At 40.1% G+C, this 17,901-nt stretch overlaps 1 protein-coding gene across 2 annotated transcripts in view; it reads left to right on the top strand.

Annotated features, from left to right (window-relative positions):
• Nucleotides 1–17,901, top strand: part of NCKAP5 (NCK associated protein 5) — a 971,589-nt gene that overhangs the window by 117,966 nt on the left and 835,722 nt on the right. For both annotated transcript variants that reach the window (XM_045066498.1, XM_045066497.1), the window contains exon 2: nucleotides 14,782–14,911. In XM_045066498.1, coding sequence (XP_044922433.1) covers nucleotides 14,843–14,911 — 69 coding nt within the window. In that variant the 5' untranslated portion in view covers nucleotides 14,782–14,842. The remainder of the gene's footprint in view (nucleotides 1–14,781; nucleotides 14,912–17,901) is intronic.

The following is a 17,901-nucleotide window of genomic DNA, read 5'->3' as shown; positions in this document are numbered from 1 at the left end:
GGAAAAACAGATTTTATCATTGCTGACCTGAATATAAAGTACTATAGTGTAACCATTTTTGGAGAGTGTTTTGATACTGCCTGGTAAATTGAACATGTTGCATAAGCTCTGACCCAATGAGTTCTCTGTATGAGAGAAAAATTTTCCTGCTTTTGTTCAGAAAAATGTATGAGCAAGGATGTTCATAGCAGTATCATTTGTAATGTGGATGGCAAAATGCTGAAAACAACCAAAGGCCTATTTTTGGGGAATTGGGTAACTGTTGTAAATCAATTTAATGTGATTATTAAAATGTTTAAAATGAATGAGAACTCTTTTATATTCATAGATAAATCTTGATGCCATAATATTAAGTGACTAAAAAGTAGTGACTAAGTAGAGAAAACAGGATACCATATATGTAACATTAAAAAGGCACATTAGGGGCACTTGGGTGGCTCAGTGGGTTAAAGCCTCTGCCTTCAGCTCAGGTCATGATCTCAGGGTCCTGAGATCGAGCCCCACATCGGGCTCTCTGCTCAGTGGGGAGCCTGCTTCCTCCTCTCTCTCTGCCTGCCTCTCTGCCTGCTTGTGATCTCTGTCTGTCAAATAAATAAAATCCTAAAAAAAAAAAAAAAGGCACATTAAACGACACTGTTTATCATTCTTAGTACCTATATACATAGTAAAAGTATAATTCATTCACAGCAGTAGTGGCTTTCTCACTACGAAGTAATGGCTAATGGAGGTATAATTGTATAGGTAAAGCTTTATTTCTTAAGACAAGAAAAGATTAAGGCCAATATGGCAAAAGGTTAACTTTGTTAAATATGGGTGTTAGGTACATGAATGTTTTTGTTACTTTATGGACTTTTGGCATGTTTACAAATTTAAATTAAAAATAAAACATTTTAAAACACTATAGGGATATAGACATTTCCTCAATCTGGTAGTTCTTAGTTACAAAGAAACCAGACAGTCTCATAATCACTGGAGAAAAAATTATAACTAATTCTACTGAAGTAAGGAATGAAGAGTTCCCACTATCAACTTGCTATCTTAGCCAATGCAATATGACCAGAGAAAGAGATAAGAATAATAAATATCGGAAACAAAGAGCCAACTATGTTGCTATTTTCTACCTAGAAAAATCCAACAAAATAAAATAAGCACATTTAGAATTAGCAAAACTGTTCAGGATAATACCTAAACAGTTGAAACAGTGTCAAATTTTATTAACCAGTAGTATTTTTCCTATGGTTCCTATATCCAATTAGAAAATATAATCACACAAAAAAGTATTTAGCTTCAAGTGCAACAAAAATAAATAAATATCTTAGATTTGAAGGAGGTATGCATAAGGGCTATTTAAAGAAATTTATAACACTTTACCAAAGGACATGAACAATAACCCAAATCAATGGAGAGATATTGCTTAAATTGTCTTTTGCTATATTACAAACTACTCCAGTATTTGGTTACTTAACATAAAAATGACATTATTATTTTTTTTAATGATTTCACAAGTTGGCATTCCCTGTGTTTTTTCTGTTGTTCTCACCTGAGATCATTCATATGGCTGGGGTCATCTGAAAACTTGACTAGAGCTGGAGGGTCCAAGGTGGGTCCAAGGTGGCCTCACCCAGATCATCTTGCAGTTGATGGGCTAGGCACCTCAGTTGTCCTTCTCCAGTGGGCTAGGCTGGCCTCCTTCATTTTGCTTTTGTATTGGTCAAAACAGTCATAAGCCCTTTCATATTCAAGAGCTGGAATGGACACCCCTCTAGACTAGAAGAACACCAAAGACACATTTCAAAGGGAGAAAGGACTTTCTGGGGTAGAAGAAACTTTTGGCCATTAATCAATCTACCACACATTTGCATCACTGAATAGTAAGACTCATAAATATAATAATCTAAATTTTTTCTTTAATAATCTATTCAGTTAAATACAATCCAATAAAAATCTGTGCATTAATTTTTGTAGAAAATTATGAGATAATCCTATTTCCAAACAGAACAACAAGGGAAACTTGACCAACAAGTTTGGTACAAAGATTAGGCAAATAGATTTATTTTGTTTTGTTTTTTTTTAACAGAGAGTCAAGAAAAACAATCGTGTATATTGAATTTGTTATTATGAAGGAGCATTTCAAATCAGTGTGGGAAACTTAAACACAGAATTAATGAATATCCTTCTTTAAAAAGATTTATCTATGTATTTGAGAGAGAGCATGAGCAGCGGGAAGAGGAAAGGGAGAGAAACTCTCCAGCAGACACCCCCCTGTGCATGAACCCTGATGTGGGGCTCCATCTTAAGGTTCTGAGATCATGACCTGAGCCAAAATCAAGAGTTGGATGTCTGACCAACCAAGCCACCCAGGCATCACTGAGTATCCTTTTCAAAGACCAAGTTAAATCTGTGCTCTATATCATGGACAAAAGTATATTCAGATAGAACCATAAAAATATTAACAGAACATAATGGATTTTTTTTTTCAGTTTAGAAGGTATAACGGAAAAGGTTGATGCAACTGAACACAAATAAGTTATAACATTCTGTACAATGATGAACAAAGTGAAGAACCAAGAGGTAGACTGGGAGTACATATTTACAAGCCTGTTCATAAAGAATTAGCATTCAAAATGAATTACTAGTTCCTATCAGGCAATAAAAAAGCAATAGGAGAGGGAGAGTGGGCAGATAATTTAAGCAAGCTATACAGAGGAGAATAATTCAATTGACCAACAAACATAAAGATTCCCAACTTCACTAATAATCACACAATGTAAATTTAAAAAATGAGATCAAAAGGTTTAAGATTAATTCTATTCAGGAGTGACAGCTATGTGGAAAATAGATAGTCTCATCACAGCTAGTGATGGCATGCATTCTTAAAATATTGTCAAAAGTTATTAGGCAATTTCTATCAAAATTAAATAATTTTACACTGTAGTTCCACCTTTAGAAATCTGTACCTTATGGAGAAACTCAGGCACAAAAGATGCCTATGCAGTTCTAATGGAGGTACTATCTAGAATCAGAAATAACATCGCCTGTCTAAATTTCTGCTCATAAAGTTAATAAACAATTTATTGTTCATTCATTCTACAGAACAACATAAAACTGTAAAATATGAATCAGGCCCTTCTATATTGAATATATTAGGTGGAAAGTCACAGAGAGATAGATGTTGATCCCATTTATGTAGAAAGAAAAAAATCAATATTTGTATATTTCTGCAGGTAAACAAGTGGGAAAACTATTACAAATCATTATCTCTGGGGAGAGGAGTGAAAGGCTACAGTTTTCACATTACAGTGTATGTGCATTTTTTTTACTGCTTGTATCCCTTACAAAGAGGGTTGATGCATGTATTATGGTATAGTTTTTTAAAGGAATCTGAGTGAAAGATATTACTAACTTAGAGATTTCATCAAGGTCTAGGAGGTTCCAGAGACAGTGACAAGGAAGCCAAGGGCTGTGGAAAGTTTCTCACAGGAGAAAGTGTTGAAGAAACTGGGCATATTGTGTTTGAATAAGAGAAAACTTATATTTCCTCCAGGGATCAGAGCTATGGCCAAGTGGATGAAAATTCAGGAAGCAGAGTAAAACTTTCTAACTCTTCACGATCCCCAAATGTGAGATGGGTTTCTAAAAAAGGCAGTAGGATCTTCTGTCAGTGGAAGAGGGAAGCAGAGATGGGGCTACGATGTGTTAGGATTATTTTAGAGGTAATGACTGTGTTGGTGGGGGTTGAAGAGGGGCTTGGCAGAAACCCTTTAAACCTTGGGTTCTGGAACTCCAAATGTCCTGAATAGAGGTTAACATAAAAATTATCATGCATGACCTAAGCTATGTGGCTGATGTGGTCCATGAAGTGTCTTAGATTATGTCCAGAACAGAGCCAAGGCTTTTAGCTAGATCATAATTTTCTGAGAGAATTCATAGAATTTCACTCTTAAGTGGATGCAGATAAGTTATGCCTTTTACATTTCAGATCTTTTAGTATCAAAGTGGGATTCACAGACCAGAAGCATCAGCTTATTAGACATGCAGAATCTCAGACTTTACAGTAGACCTGTACTGAGGACTTAATCAGAATCTGCATTTTAATGACTCCACCAGATATCCCTATTCTTGAATCTGAGAAGCACTGATTTATCCAGCTATCTATAGAACTTCTTTTATTCCTGAGCCTTCAAAGCCCAAATAAAAGGAAACAATTCATTCCAAGGAAAGAAAAATCCTCAATAATTAGAAGTTTTGATTATCACTGTTCATAATCTGGGAGACAAGAAGGGACAAGAAGGGGGAAGCACAAGAAGGGAAGTATGGCCATATACGCTTACATAGGCATATGTGCATGGGTGTATGTGTCATACATACACATCGCGTGTGTGCATGCACACGCACGCACACACACCCTTAACCTCGCTGTCTCGAGCCATCAGTGTAAGGGAGTGCTCACCAACTGTTTTACTTCTGCAAGGCATTTCAGCCCACTTCCCCACAAGTGAACAGCACTCTCAATTCAATTAAACATTGAACAGAAACAAGATAAACATCTTTGAGACTTTTTCATACATTTCATCTTGACAGCTATTATTACTTAGGACACCTTTAATGTCATATTCTACATTTTATGGTTTATTATGAGTTCTTTCCATTGGTTTTAGCATATGAATAGTTATTTCAATCTTGATTTACTAGGCTTTGAGCATTTTTTTCCTTGCATCAGGATTGTTTGGGACATACGGGTTGTGGAAGGAGATTACCATAAAAGAAGAGGAAAAAAGAACCCTTAAAGAGAAAAAAGCTTCCAGGTAGCTGGAAATATTCTAATTACCATGTAAAGTCTTAGCAAAAACGTATGGCCGTCTGACTTTTTTTTTTATTATATCCATTTCCTGGATTGCTTTGGCTTTTCAGTTGTATACTAAAGCATTTAATGGAAAATAATGAATTCAGCAGTGTAGGGGGACATCACAATTAAACCTTGCATTGGATCATTTCAAAACATTGTTTTTCATAAACAGTTTCCTTAACAAGTCATGTTGCTTTCAGTGGGCTTTGCAGAGTTTAGAGCACATTCTGCCCAACTGGCCCCAGATGGAAAATGTGCTCTTCAAATTGGATGGTTTTTTAAGTGTAGCTCTCCACAGCCTTCTGAAAGGAAAAAAAAAAAAAAAAAAAGCTTGAACAGAATGCATTTAGTAGCATGGTCTATAATTCCCCCAGCATCCCACGTATTTGGATGTTTTTGCTTCTGGCTGTGGAATTTTTCTAATTTAATTAACTCATTAGCGTTAGCAGATGACACAGTGTGAAAATTCTTTTCCCTAGTCACTTATTTAAATATTCCTCCAGTCCTCTGGGGTTATGTGCACACTTTATTTATTTTTAAAAGTTATTTATTTATCCGTTTCATTTTTATACTGAGTTTCCCCTTAGGAGTTCATTCATGGGCAACATACGGGCATTTCATGTAATGAAATAGAAATGTTTCTTAACACGATAAATGGAGAGGAGGTAGAGAAGGGAACTAAACAGGGGGAACAGCTTTACTAAGAAGAACTGGGAGGAAAGGAACAGATGGTTGGAGAAGAGCAGCCAGAGCTGAAATGCTTATCCTGGTCCAAAACCCTGCCATTCTGTCTCTTAGCTTTCGGTTGATACACTGTAAAAAATGTAGCAATAGTTTCTGTCTGGAAATCAGCTGGAAATACTTGAATGGCAAAGAAGGTAAGTTTTGCAGAAATTATTCCTGCCAGAAGTGAGTCTTCTTTGTGCCAGACATATTCATTCATTCAGATTTTTTTACCCTTTTACCGTATAAATCTTCCATCCCTCCTTAAAAGTTGAGGATATGTGCTTTACATCCTTATTTCTTCTTCTTCTCTTTCTTAGGGCTGAACATGAGGTCTGGGACCAAAATAGATATTGGACAAATATTATTGAATTCCGAGTGAAAAAGATTCAATTGAGTTATAACTAACAGTTGTTGAGTATCTACTCAGTACTTTATTTTTTATTATTTTATTCTATTTTTCAAAGATTTTATTTATTTATTTATTTATTATTTGAGAGAGAGAGAGAGAGCGAGCGAGCATGAACAGGGAGGAGAGGAAGAAGCAGGCTCCCTGTAAGCGAGGAGCCCCATGCAGGGCTCGCAGGGCTCGCAGGACCCTGAGATCATGACCTGAGCTGAAAGCAGAAGCTTAACTGACTGAGCCACCCAGGTGCCCTCTACTCAGAGCCATTCCCTTAATGTAATTGCTGCTCTTGGTATTTTAATTTTATCTATGGGAAAACTGAGACCAAGCAACGTTACACAAATTGCTCAAGTTTACAGACATCACTTATGGCCCCAGAAATTTTCAGTTGGAGAACTTGAACTCAGGACTATCCAGGATACTGCTTCCCAGAAGGATGTAGACATGCCATAGTCAGGATGGATGGAACCTCCAGCCACCACGATGGAGCTTCTTTGTGTCCCAGCTGGGAGAAAATCACCCCCTGAGTTTCTGTAGCAAATACATAGTTTCAGGTAATGGAAAGGGGTTGACCTGAATTGTATGTTTTGAAAGGCTAAACTTTATGGTATGTGAATTATCACTCAAAAACATATTTAAAGAGGAAGGGTTGGACATGGATTAAATTTTGGCTGCTTTCGAGGTCTGAAGAGCTTACCCTGCCCTCCACTCCCAAGGGACTTAATTCAGATTAGCGTCAGTGCTTTACCTGTTGGAGTTTGCTGAGCTGCGTGCTGAGCAACAGCGGAGATTCCCAGACTCTGCCTGCCCAGGAGTCTCCTCGTTCCTGTGCTGGTGGCAGCCATTTATGTCAAGAAACCCCGAGGCAGTAATTTCTAGGGTTCCTTTCTGGCATTTCCACTCTCAGCTCTATGTTCCTGAGTAACTTCTAGGGTGAGAAGTTTATAAACATGAGCTCATGAAATCATTCTTTAAAACCAATTTTCATCATCATGCAAGATTTTCCTCCACTTCAAAGTAAAAAGCGGCTGTTACACCCTGCCGAGAGTGTTTCCAGCTACTAATTTATCTAGCAAGGATGGGCCGCATTTGGGAAATCTGTTCGCATGCAATCTTTTAAATCAGTTTCAGGGTGCTGTTAGGGTTTGAATAGACATTTTGTTTTTGTAAGTCTTATTGTTCGGTATTTTTTTTTTTTTTATTCTCCTGTCCAGGGTGGAGAGAGTGATTTTCTGTTCAGAGTGTGTGTGTGCACACAGATAAGCAGTCACATACATGTTCATACACACCGACACATGTGTGCAACCCACACCCACTTATATACACGTGTGAGAACTTCATGAATAGATGTATCGATAGCAGAAAACTATTGAGCCAGCAACTCTTCTAAAAAGAAGCTGCTGTGTGTATGTATTTAAAGTATAAGAAAAGCCAACATCTTTCCTTTTTGTGGACTTAAATACATCCAGATGAAAAGACTTCAGTACAAACCTGACAGGAGTTTCAAACATTCTATTTGGTAGCGATAAGCAAATCTTAAGAGATTCACAGTTTCCTCTCTTCCCCCCCTGCTCTTTCCGTGTAGAAACGAGAGCAAGATACTCTTCGAGGACCATGGGGAAAAGAACAGGAGTGGGTCTTGGAACATTTTTCCACTTTTCCAGATTTTCTTCCACTTTTGTCCTTGGTGAGGGAGGTTCTCTCCTTCATTCTCTGAATGAGTTTCTACGATTCTGTTTGTGCATTAGTTTGGAATCTAGATATGTTGTTTCTCTCTAGTCAACATTAGTTTTTGCACGAAGTCAAAGGCCAGTTTAAGCAGGATGATTAGTGGGCTGGACAGAACAAGCATTCAGAGGGAGATGGTGATCCAAATTGTTTGTATCTGATATTCTTCTTCGAGGTTAGCGTTTTCGGATTAGTTGTGGTGCCTAAAGAAAGACAGTTGTGTCTGTCAGCCCCTATGTGTTCCTGGGCCCTTGAGGAAGGGAAAGAGACCAGGAAAGGGGACATATCTTCACCCTTTCAAGCTGGCGCTGCATGTTGGAGCCTTTGGGGGAGCTTAAAGTCTACGCCAATTGATTGATTTGAGCTCCGTGACTCCCCAGGGACTCCAGTAGATGGCAAAGTTTGCCATCTGCTTCAACCAGTGGTTACTGACCCAGGCTGCTATTGCCTGGCTCTGGTGCCAGGGGGCCCTGTCTCTAGGGATTCCAGGGCTCTGGGAGGGCCTGTGGGCATTGGTCCGTTTTATAAGGTCTCCAGGTGATTCTAGGACAACCAGGGTGGAGATCTATGAACTACCTCGTCGGGGACAAGAGCCTTGCTGCCCTCTTCTTCTGTCTTTGGCACGTTCAATTTTGAAATCATTTTTTGTAGGATTTATACCACATAGGATGCTAGGTACTGCCAGGGGTGATGTCGATGAGTTTGACCCGATTTCTGTTCTCTGGTTGTGTTTGAGGCTGCAAACAATCCTAGTTTGCATAGCTCATTGCTTCACAAAGCTGACTAAAAAAAATATCTTGACTCATACATTGTCTCATTGCAGCCTCACAGGAGCCTGGTGAACAGATTGGCAAACGTAAACTCACAGAAGTTAGGGAACATCCTCAAGTTTCCGTGGCAAAGAGGGCTGAGAGCTCAATCTTCTAATGCCTTTGGTTCTACCTTTTTTCTCCATTTCTTCAGGCACTACCATTAACATTTCAGAGCAGAGGTGGGGAGTGGGGGAATCAGAGACGCAGGAATTGCTGTGGAGAGAAGTTCTCAGGATATATGTGAGTGTATGTGAGAGTGTGAGTAAGTGTGTCTGCATGTGTGTGGCTACATGCTTGTGAGGAAATACACCTTTGAGGTTTATTTAATGGTGTTGTTTAGGTATAGTCCCTTGAAAATTATGCAGTCTGTTAATAAAGTCTGTTAATAAAGCCTGGCAGGATAAAGAAATCACTGATGTCTTTAGGAATATTAAAGGGTCTGCTTACCCTTGAAAAGCCATTACTATCTGTGAGGAAAATTAAAGAGAGTTTATGAAGGTCCACACAGATCCTACAGATACCAAGAAATGGTATTTTCATCAGTTAGAGAGAGATGTACATGAGAGGAGGGGGAGACGGGGTATCGAGGTCCATCAGTCAAAAAAAGATGCTTCATATCCTGTCTTCCTTCAACCCTTTGACCATTTTCCTCCCCTTGCAAGAGTGGGAGAGGCTTCCTACCCATCACGTGGAGGCAGATGTGTGTTCTTTACGACATAGAGTTGTTAGAAGCCGTAGAGAAGGCGTGAACAGGACTCAGTTATGGTCCTTTGTAAGTTAAGGCATGTCCTAAGCACAATTTTTAAGTTGGTAATAGTTTTAAAATCAAGATAAAATGTTTTCTTTGAGGCCTGAGTATGTCTGTGTTTTTGACTAATAAAGTAATTTCAGGTTTATAAATGTGTAGAGAAGTTCTTTGCTTTAGCCATATTATATTGTCACTGGCTTTTTATGTGTTCACAAAGATGGCTGTAAACATTCATTTATTCATTTATTCACGTGAACAAGTGCTCATTGAGTGTCTATCCTGTTGCTATGCATAGGCATTATACTACATAGGAGAACTTAAGATATTGTCCCTGTTCTCCAAGAACTTCATGTCTGGTAGGATTTCTAATTCAACACTATTGCCCAGAAGGCTCACAGAAAGGAAACCAGGAGTTGCCCACGGAAGGATGGCGGCCTGTCCAGGGATATCTCTATGGGGTGTGAATCTATTATTGTCAAGCCTGGGAAAGAGAAACCACTCTAGATATTCAAGCTGAGAGAGAATTAATGCAAGGAATTTTTTAATGAAACTGTTGGAAAAGCAGGAGGAGCAAAAGGCCTAAGTGGGCGGTACTCAAAGTCTTGGAAGCTGCTACCTCCTGTTTTTATACTGTGCTTGATGGAGGAATCAGAAGTTACTAGATCATACAGTCACCTGCTGTTGATGCTGCTGCTCTGCAGCTAGAAGGGCTTTTCCCTTGCTGTTACCTTCTCATCTCTCACTGCCTCCTATTGGCAGAACCCAAGTTGGCCAACTGACTGAGAAATCTTGATAATGTTTGTACATCTAGACCTACAATAAAGAGAACAGTGTAACAAGGGAAGGTAGGGATGGGTGGGGGGAAGTGATGGCATGAAATCCAACAGCGAATTAACCAGCAGAAGGGGATAGGGTCTGGAAGTAGCCATTGACATCTAGAGTTTTCTGTCAGGTTTTAGACTTAGAAACTTACAGTTAGTTAGAAAACTTATTAGTTTAACTTATTATTAGTACCTGGAGCTGTGATCAGACTTTGAATTCTGACTGAAATTAATTCATATAGATGGCAACATATCCCCTAAAAATTCATGTTGGAGCCCTAGCCCCAAAAGGACTATATTTGGAGTTAGGGCCTTTTAGGTGGAGGTGATTAAGGTTAAATGAAGTCTTAAGAGTGGGGGCCTCATTCAATAGGATTGATGCCCATATAAGAACAAGAAAAGAAAAGAAAGAGGCACCAGAAGTATGTGTGCAAAGGAAAAGGTCATGTGAGGACACAGAAGGTGGCCAAATGAAAGCAAAGGAGAGACGTCTCACCGGAAACCAACACTGTTGCCACCTTGATCTTGAATTTCCAGTTTCCAGAACTGTAAGAAAAATCCATGTTTATTGTTGAAGCCGCCGAGTCTGTGATATTCTGTTATGGCAGCACAAGCTGAGTAATATACTAAGCAAATACATAAATGACGAATGTAAAGAGTCAGATACTGAATTGCAAATTTGTACTAAAAAGTACAACTTTTCAAAAGATTGCCTCCTTATATTTGCTGGTCAATACAGTCTTCCTCTATAAGTGAAATGACTTGGGAATCAAATAAAATTGGAAGATTGATTTATGGCGGTGGTCTCTAATCAGGGGCTTTTGTTTGATGGTATAAATGACCAGTGAAATACCAAAGTGTCTGGGATCTGGCATGCTCATGTCCCTTCTAGACTTGCAATCCTTTCTGGGTATGTGTAAATGTGGGCACTCTTCACTTGACAATGCTGGAAGTGGAATCTGTCAGCCTTTCTGACTTTTCCTTTGTGGACTCCTCCCCTTTTCATATCGACATATCTTGGTTGCCATTTTGTTTCTTGCATGATATTGTGTGGTCTTGCATTGATCCTTTTGGATATCTTTACTTTGATCCTTTCCATGATTGCTTTATGGTATAATTCATGATTTTTCCAGTTCTTGGGATGGGGTAGTACATACATTTAGGGTGGTAACTGGCCAGGACACATGGCTTCAGCGGTGCTACTTGTTGCCATTGACCATGTCCTTCTGATTGGCCAATCCCTGTGTCTTATCAGTTGCTGATGTTTTGAAGGTCAATCTCTGCCTATATAACTGGCACTATAAAGTATGAAAAGCATGAAAAGAAACTGACTGGATTAAACCATTCAGTCAGCCTTCCACATAGCAAACTAGGCTGTTTGAAAACTTTTGAAAAGATCCCTGTTTCCCAAAATGACGGTCTCATCAGCCTATTATGGTGCATAAAATCGCCTCACTAGCATTGCTTATGAAAGAGTTTAATCATACTTACCAGAAAGGATGATAAATATATCTGATATTTAAAGCTTACCTACTATGTGCCAGGTAGTGGGAAAGTTCTTTAAATGGATCATCTCAGGGACACCAGGGTGGCTCAGTTGGTTAAGCTACTAACTTCAGCTCAGGTCATAATCCCAGGGTCCTGGGATTGTCGGGCTCCTTGCTCGGCAGGGAGCCTGCTTCTCTCACTGCCTCTGCGACCCTCTCTGCCTGCTTGTGTGTACTCTCTCTCTCTCTCTCTCTCTGGTAAATAAATAAAATCTTAAAAAAAAGGATCGTCTCATTAATCATCACAATAACCCCACTATGAAGCAGGACCTATTATTAATGCCATTTTGTAGATGAATCAGTTGAAACCTATAGAGATTAAATTGTTTAATGTTTTCAGCTAGTAAGAGTAACCAAACCTTAAGATTAAGTGTTATGCTCAGAACAAACAAGTTACCTTGTTCTACAAGACACTTGTGTGATGTAATTGCTGCTTATGGCTGAGAACTTTTCTCACACATTGTTTTCCCAGCTTCTTTGTTCCTAAAAAACTGGTTCCCTCTTCTGGGGGGCACACAAACTTCTTTCTGGCTTTTTCCCAGCAGAAAGATTGGTCCCTTTATCTGGAATGCTTTTTACCCATATTTTTATTATTATTATTATTATTATTATTTATTTATTTATTTGACAGAGAGAGATCACAAGTAGGCAGAGAGGCAGGCAGAGAGAGAAGAAGGGAAGCAGGCTCCCTGCTGAGCAGAGAGCCTGACGCGGGACTCGATCCCAGGACCGTGAGATCATGACCTGAGCCGAAGGCAGCGGCTTAACACACTGAGCCACCCAGGCGCCCCTTTACCCATATTTTTATGACTGGCTTCTATTTTTACCATTCTGTCTAAAGGGTTCTCCCTTTCTACATGCTTGACACTCCTTAATACCACCTCCTGAAGATTATTTCCTTCATAAGCAGATACCTCCCATGGTTTGGAATGTTTGTTTGCTTAGTTATTTCCTACATCTTCCATGAAGTTCCATGAAGACAGGAATCTAGTCTCCCTTATACATGGCTATGTTACTAACACCTAAGTACTGAGTCCTTCATATATTAGGTACTTAATAAATACATGCTACATGCCAAAGGATCATCTATTGAGACCTGTCAAATGCCAGGGATCTTTGGGATGTGACTTAGGAAGGAGAGGAATATATTAACAAGAAAAGACAATGAGAAAATGAGTGGGGTATGTTTTTGATGGAGGGAGAAATCTCAGGGCCTGAGTCATCCCTCTAGCTGGAGCCATCATTACAGAGAATATTCTGAGCTCGAAGTGAGGGCACACAGTATGCACACAATGTGTGTATCTCCTGAGATGAGGCGGGGGCAGCAAAGTGTGTGGGAACAGCTGAAAATAGGAAAGGCAAGCCCTTACAACAAATTTCATGGAACTAGTAGTTTGGCTGATACTAATAGCATGCAACTAGCTTTGTTCTGGAAAATGCTGCCAAGAGTTTGTTTTTAACTCCTAGATTGTACCAACCAGCAAATAAGAACTTCCTGTATTTAAGCTGTGCAAGGTGATGATAGTGGTTAATAATTAAGTCCCTAAGGACTCCCATGAAACATGGGAGAGAAAGAAGTCTTCGGCCAGTGGTGTGACCAGGAAGCTCCTGTGAAGGAGGTAGGACCTGCGCCAGGCCCTGGAGAAGAGAGAATTAGACCTGATGGAGATGAGGGGTGTGATCCAAGCGTGGTTTCAGGAAGATGCCTCACACATTCAGGGACTGGAAAAGGCTACTTGGCGGGAAATAGACATTGAGCATAATGTTGAAAAATTTGGTTTTATATCCTGAATTCAGGATGGACTCCCAGGAGATTCTGAGTGGATGAGTAATGAATTGAAATTGGTGTTCCTAAAAGCAAGAAGTGGCAGATGAAGGAGAGAGCCTAGGGCTGGGAAGGGAGTTCATCGGTTTCCTACCACTGACCATCATTTGGGCCTGTCTGGGGTATCATTGTCCCTGCCCTCCTCCTGGTGGGGGGAACAAGGAGCAGGAAGCCATATGCAGGGGGCTGTGAGGTCAGATTCTGCTATATCCCTATTAGATTTGGAGTCATATTTCTTTTCAATTTTATCAAAAGCTTATTGGTAGAGTGTGTTATTAAGTTCAACTTTACTTTGATAGCAGGACAATGGCTATGTGTTTTGTGTGGATTATGAGGCACTTCTCTACCTCCAGGTGCCTCCTGAATCATCAAAGATGTATTAGATTAGGTTAGCTTAGTATTTAAGGTTAACTGGTTTTTAATGTAATCTGTGCATAATTATAACTGACATGTAAGTTGTAGTTTATTGTCTTTAAATCATTGTACATCTACATGTTTTTTGCAGGTTAGAAAGGTGAGTTTCAGAGAAGCTGAATGACTTGTCCAAGGTTACTTGGAAAACGGGTGGGAAAGTATGGACTAGAACCTGTTTCTTTTACTTCAGGCCATTTATATCTTCATGAAGACTAGAAGCTAGTGCTTGACACACACAATATATTCCTACTAACCAAGACACGTAGTCATTCTAGAGCTAACCACCACAGTGGAGTACAGGGATTAACTATATCTGATCTGATAAAATGCCATGGGTGTTCAAATACTCATTGATGATGACATGGCCTCCACCATTTGTGGAATCCACCTGTCCTAGAGGGCATGTATCTTATACGTCCCCCACATCTGTTTAACTTACCTATTTTCCAATGAAATATTGGCAGTGATGTTCAGGTTTCCGTTTCCTCTCCTCGTGCCTTGGGCTCAGCCACTCTTGGTTGTGGAGCCTGGTTTTGTCAGTCTGAGCTCATGGAATTTGCAGACAGCATCTATGTGCACAGTATCAGAACGATTCTGGCTGGTAGAGGGAGGACGAGTGTGGAGCAAGCGTGGCATGAAACAGACTGTTTGCTTTTTTCCACAGTCTGCTGATTCAACCTGCAAACCCATTCCCCAACTCCATTAGCAAGACCTATAAAAACACAGGGGCCTCTGTAAAGATGACTCTGACATTCGCAACCCGGAGAGGTCTTTTGAGTTGAGAGAGCCCTGTTTTGCACTTATGGTTCGGGTCTGGATATTTTGGCTGCCACACTTGTTTCTAGTTAGCTAAAAACAAGGGTCTCAACACTTTTCACTCGGATGGTAAAACACATGCTCACTTTTTACAGTGACCCTGGAAACAGAAGGGGAATTCTTATAAATCACAAAGGAAAATAAATAACTTCACCCATGGAGGGAAAGAGACAGCTTGAGAAAAGGGACTTTGGAAAAAGGTTGTCTCTAGACAGCAGTCTTGTGGTAAGTACTAAATATTCATTTACCACTCTATATGTTTTGGCTTAAAATGCATTATTCTTTGACTGTTATTTCCTGAACTCTGCGCTTTTGAAACCTCTATTCCAGTTACCCCATTAGCCATATCCCCTGGGATTTGCTTTCATTTATTTTTTACAAAGTCAAAAGCCAGCAAATTATTGGAATGTTTGTATAGTGTACTTAATAGGCAAATGTCATAATCTGTCAACATTATATGTAATTACATTAATTCCAGCTGAAGTAGACTTTAACCTATACAAAAACACTACTGTAAAGCTGACATTCAATGCCAAGCCTATATATAGTTGTTCCATCCCCCATTTATCTTCATCTGGGGGATAAGTTGAATAAGGATCAGAGCTTCTAATATTGAAGAGTGAAGCATCCCTGAGACCCTAGGTACGTACCACAGTTCAATTGTTGATAAGCTTTCTTTTTAAGAGTGTGAATGCTGATGAGTGTCATTCTTAACAACCTGGTTGTGTTTGCTTCTGTGCATGAGAATCTGGTTAGTCCAAGAAAGAGACTAAGTCACTGATTCCAGAACGTTGGCTGCTCTCTGAGCTCCGATGTGTGCATCCCCTCGTCTCTTCCCTAATGCATATGAACAGAGCAAGAAATCAAGGGAGTCACCTCTTTCTCTTTTGCTCATTGACTGAAATGAAGATTTAGCTCAGCTCCTTCTTTTGCTTGTCGCGGGAGGATGTGCTTTATTCGTTTGTGTGCTCCCAGCATATGGCTGGGAGTCTGGGTCAGAATAGGTATCCAATCAAATATTTGTTGACTGGATTTGTCAGTTGCGTTTTTCCCACCCTGCTGCTATAGGTCTGGTTCTGCCAGTGTAGAGACAAGTTAGTTACCCCATAACAGCTGAGGCTTAGGGTCACAAAGTGTTCCTGGATGTGAGTTTCCGGGAACAGAGAAAAGGATTACGTTGAACTTTTGTGTCTAGTGCCTCTCTTGTTTTTAGATTCAATTTCTGTGTCTGTGTGGGCTGTGCACTGACCAGCCTACCTTCAGAGGCTAAGAACTTTTATAGCATTTTAGATTCTCCTCCCAAAGGATGTGCCTGCCCTCTTCTCATCCCTTAGGTCTTTCTATCTCCGGTCGAATGTGAAATAGTGTGTGTGTGTGTGTGTGTGTGTGTGTGTGTGTATTTATACATCTATTCCCTGAAGATAGTTTCTGGGGAAACAGGATAAAAAGACAATTCCTAAGCCTCTCCTTTGCCAAAAAAAACCCATCACTTTTTACCTAACCTGTTAATAGGGTCCGTCATATACCTCAACAGAGGACAGAGATGCTCATATGTTATAATATGAGCAGCACAGAAAAGGTTTTCTTTTTAAAAGGCTTTTTTTTTTTTATTATGAGAGAGAGAGAGCTCATGTGGGTGAGGGGAGGAAGAGAGGAAGAGGGATAAGTAGACTCCGAGCTAAGCCCAGAGCCTGATGTGGGGCTTGATTCCACAGCCCTGAGATCACAACCAAAGCCGAAATCAAGAGTCAGATCCCTAACTCAGTGAGCCACCCGGGAGCCCTACAGGAAATGTTCCCTTCACCCCCGTATATCCTCCCTGATTAGCCCCTAAAGTCCTGGATTCTGCCTTCCACGCCAGAGTATAGGCGAAGATGCTATCAGTGCAAGCAAGCTAAGCTGTTGTCTTTCGTGGGAGCACTCATTAATAAAAGGTCTTGGATCTTTCCCAAAGGTCAAGCCACCGAGCAAAATTTTGTTGAGGGAATTGGTAAACAATAAGATACAGGGCATGGAGAGCTGGGATGCAGGGCTGGGCTGGGGCGGGGAGTGGAGAGGCAGTGAATTGGACATCTGAAAATCAGAGAAAGAGGAAAGAGCCTTAATGAAACCATTGTCCTTATTTAAATTTTGCTCGGGGACAGGCCCGACTGAGAGCTTAATCAAAGCCTGTGGTAGCAGCAATATAAGCTGAAAACCCAAAACCGAGCTTGGGTTCCCCTTTGGCACGTGAGTCTTGTGGGGCCTGCAGATCCGTTTTCTGACTTCAGCCTGAGAGAACAGGGAAAGTCAGAAACCGTTGCTTGGCACAACCTGAGAAACTTCATGCTATTCAGTGTCCCCAAATGATGCTTAAGGAGAGTTTTTACACTAGTGAAGTATCTTCCGTGCTTCCTGGAGGTAGATTAAGTGTTACGGCTGCATGGGTATAATTGGGAAGATCCTGAAAGACTGTTGTCTCTATGAGTAGGTGGCCTGAGGGATGGGAGGTCTTAAATGACACTCCATATTACACAGCTAAGGCCACATCACTATAAATTAGCCTTCTCTTTTAGAGTTATGTTCTTTCTTCATAAAAGATGCTGAGGCAGTGACAGCAAAGGTACTCATTTTGAGCCGGTGTTTTGAGAGTGATACCCACTGAGAGTCCCTTGAGTGAATTCTCTTGTGGCCTTCAGGAAGAGAGATAGACAAGGATGAGGTCAAAGCTGACTGGCCTGTTAAAGGACTTGAAACAAAGACATCAGCCTCCTCTTTGGCTCCCTGCTGCATTCACACAAATAACTGGGAGAGAAACACAAGGTGATAATTCTGGAAAAGGCCTCCTGGACAACACAAGGGGAAAGAAACACCTGGCATCATATGCGGTACTTCTTTCTCAAGGCATGTTTACTTTATTCCACTTTATGTTGTTTTTTAAATTTTTAAATTTTATTTATTTATTTATTTTAATGTTGTTTTTAAAAATTCTAGAATGCTAGGATAGGGCTAGGTTATCCAGTCTCCTCACTTGGCAGAAGTTATTAACCAGTGAGGTTCAGTGTTTTTCTTAAGGTTCCACAAGTTCCATAGGATGCAGGGCTCTTACCCCTCACTTCAGTTCCTTACATTTTAGTACATAAAATCCCAGTAAGAGAAGACGCCCCTTTGGAAAACCGAATAGAGGAAAGAGAAATATACTAAATCTTACGTCTTGAAATTCTACCACAGTAATC

The sequence above is a fragment of the Mustela putorius genome, unplaced genomic scaffold, assembly GCF_011764305.1.
Source record: "Mustela putorius furo isolate JIRA1106 unplaced genomic scaffold, ASM1176430v1.1 tig00003867_pilon_pilon_pilon, whole genome shotgun sequence".
In the NCBI taxonomy this organism is placed as follows: Eukaryota; Metazoa; Chordata; class Mammalia; order Carnivora; family Mustelidae; genus Mustela; species Mustela putorius.
This window is presented reverse-complemented; position numbering and strand designations above follow the sequence as displayed.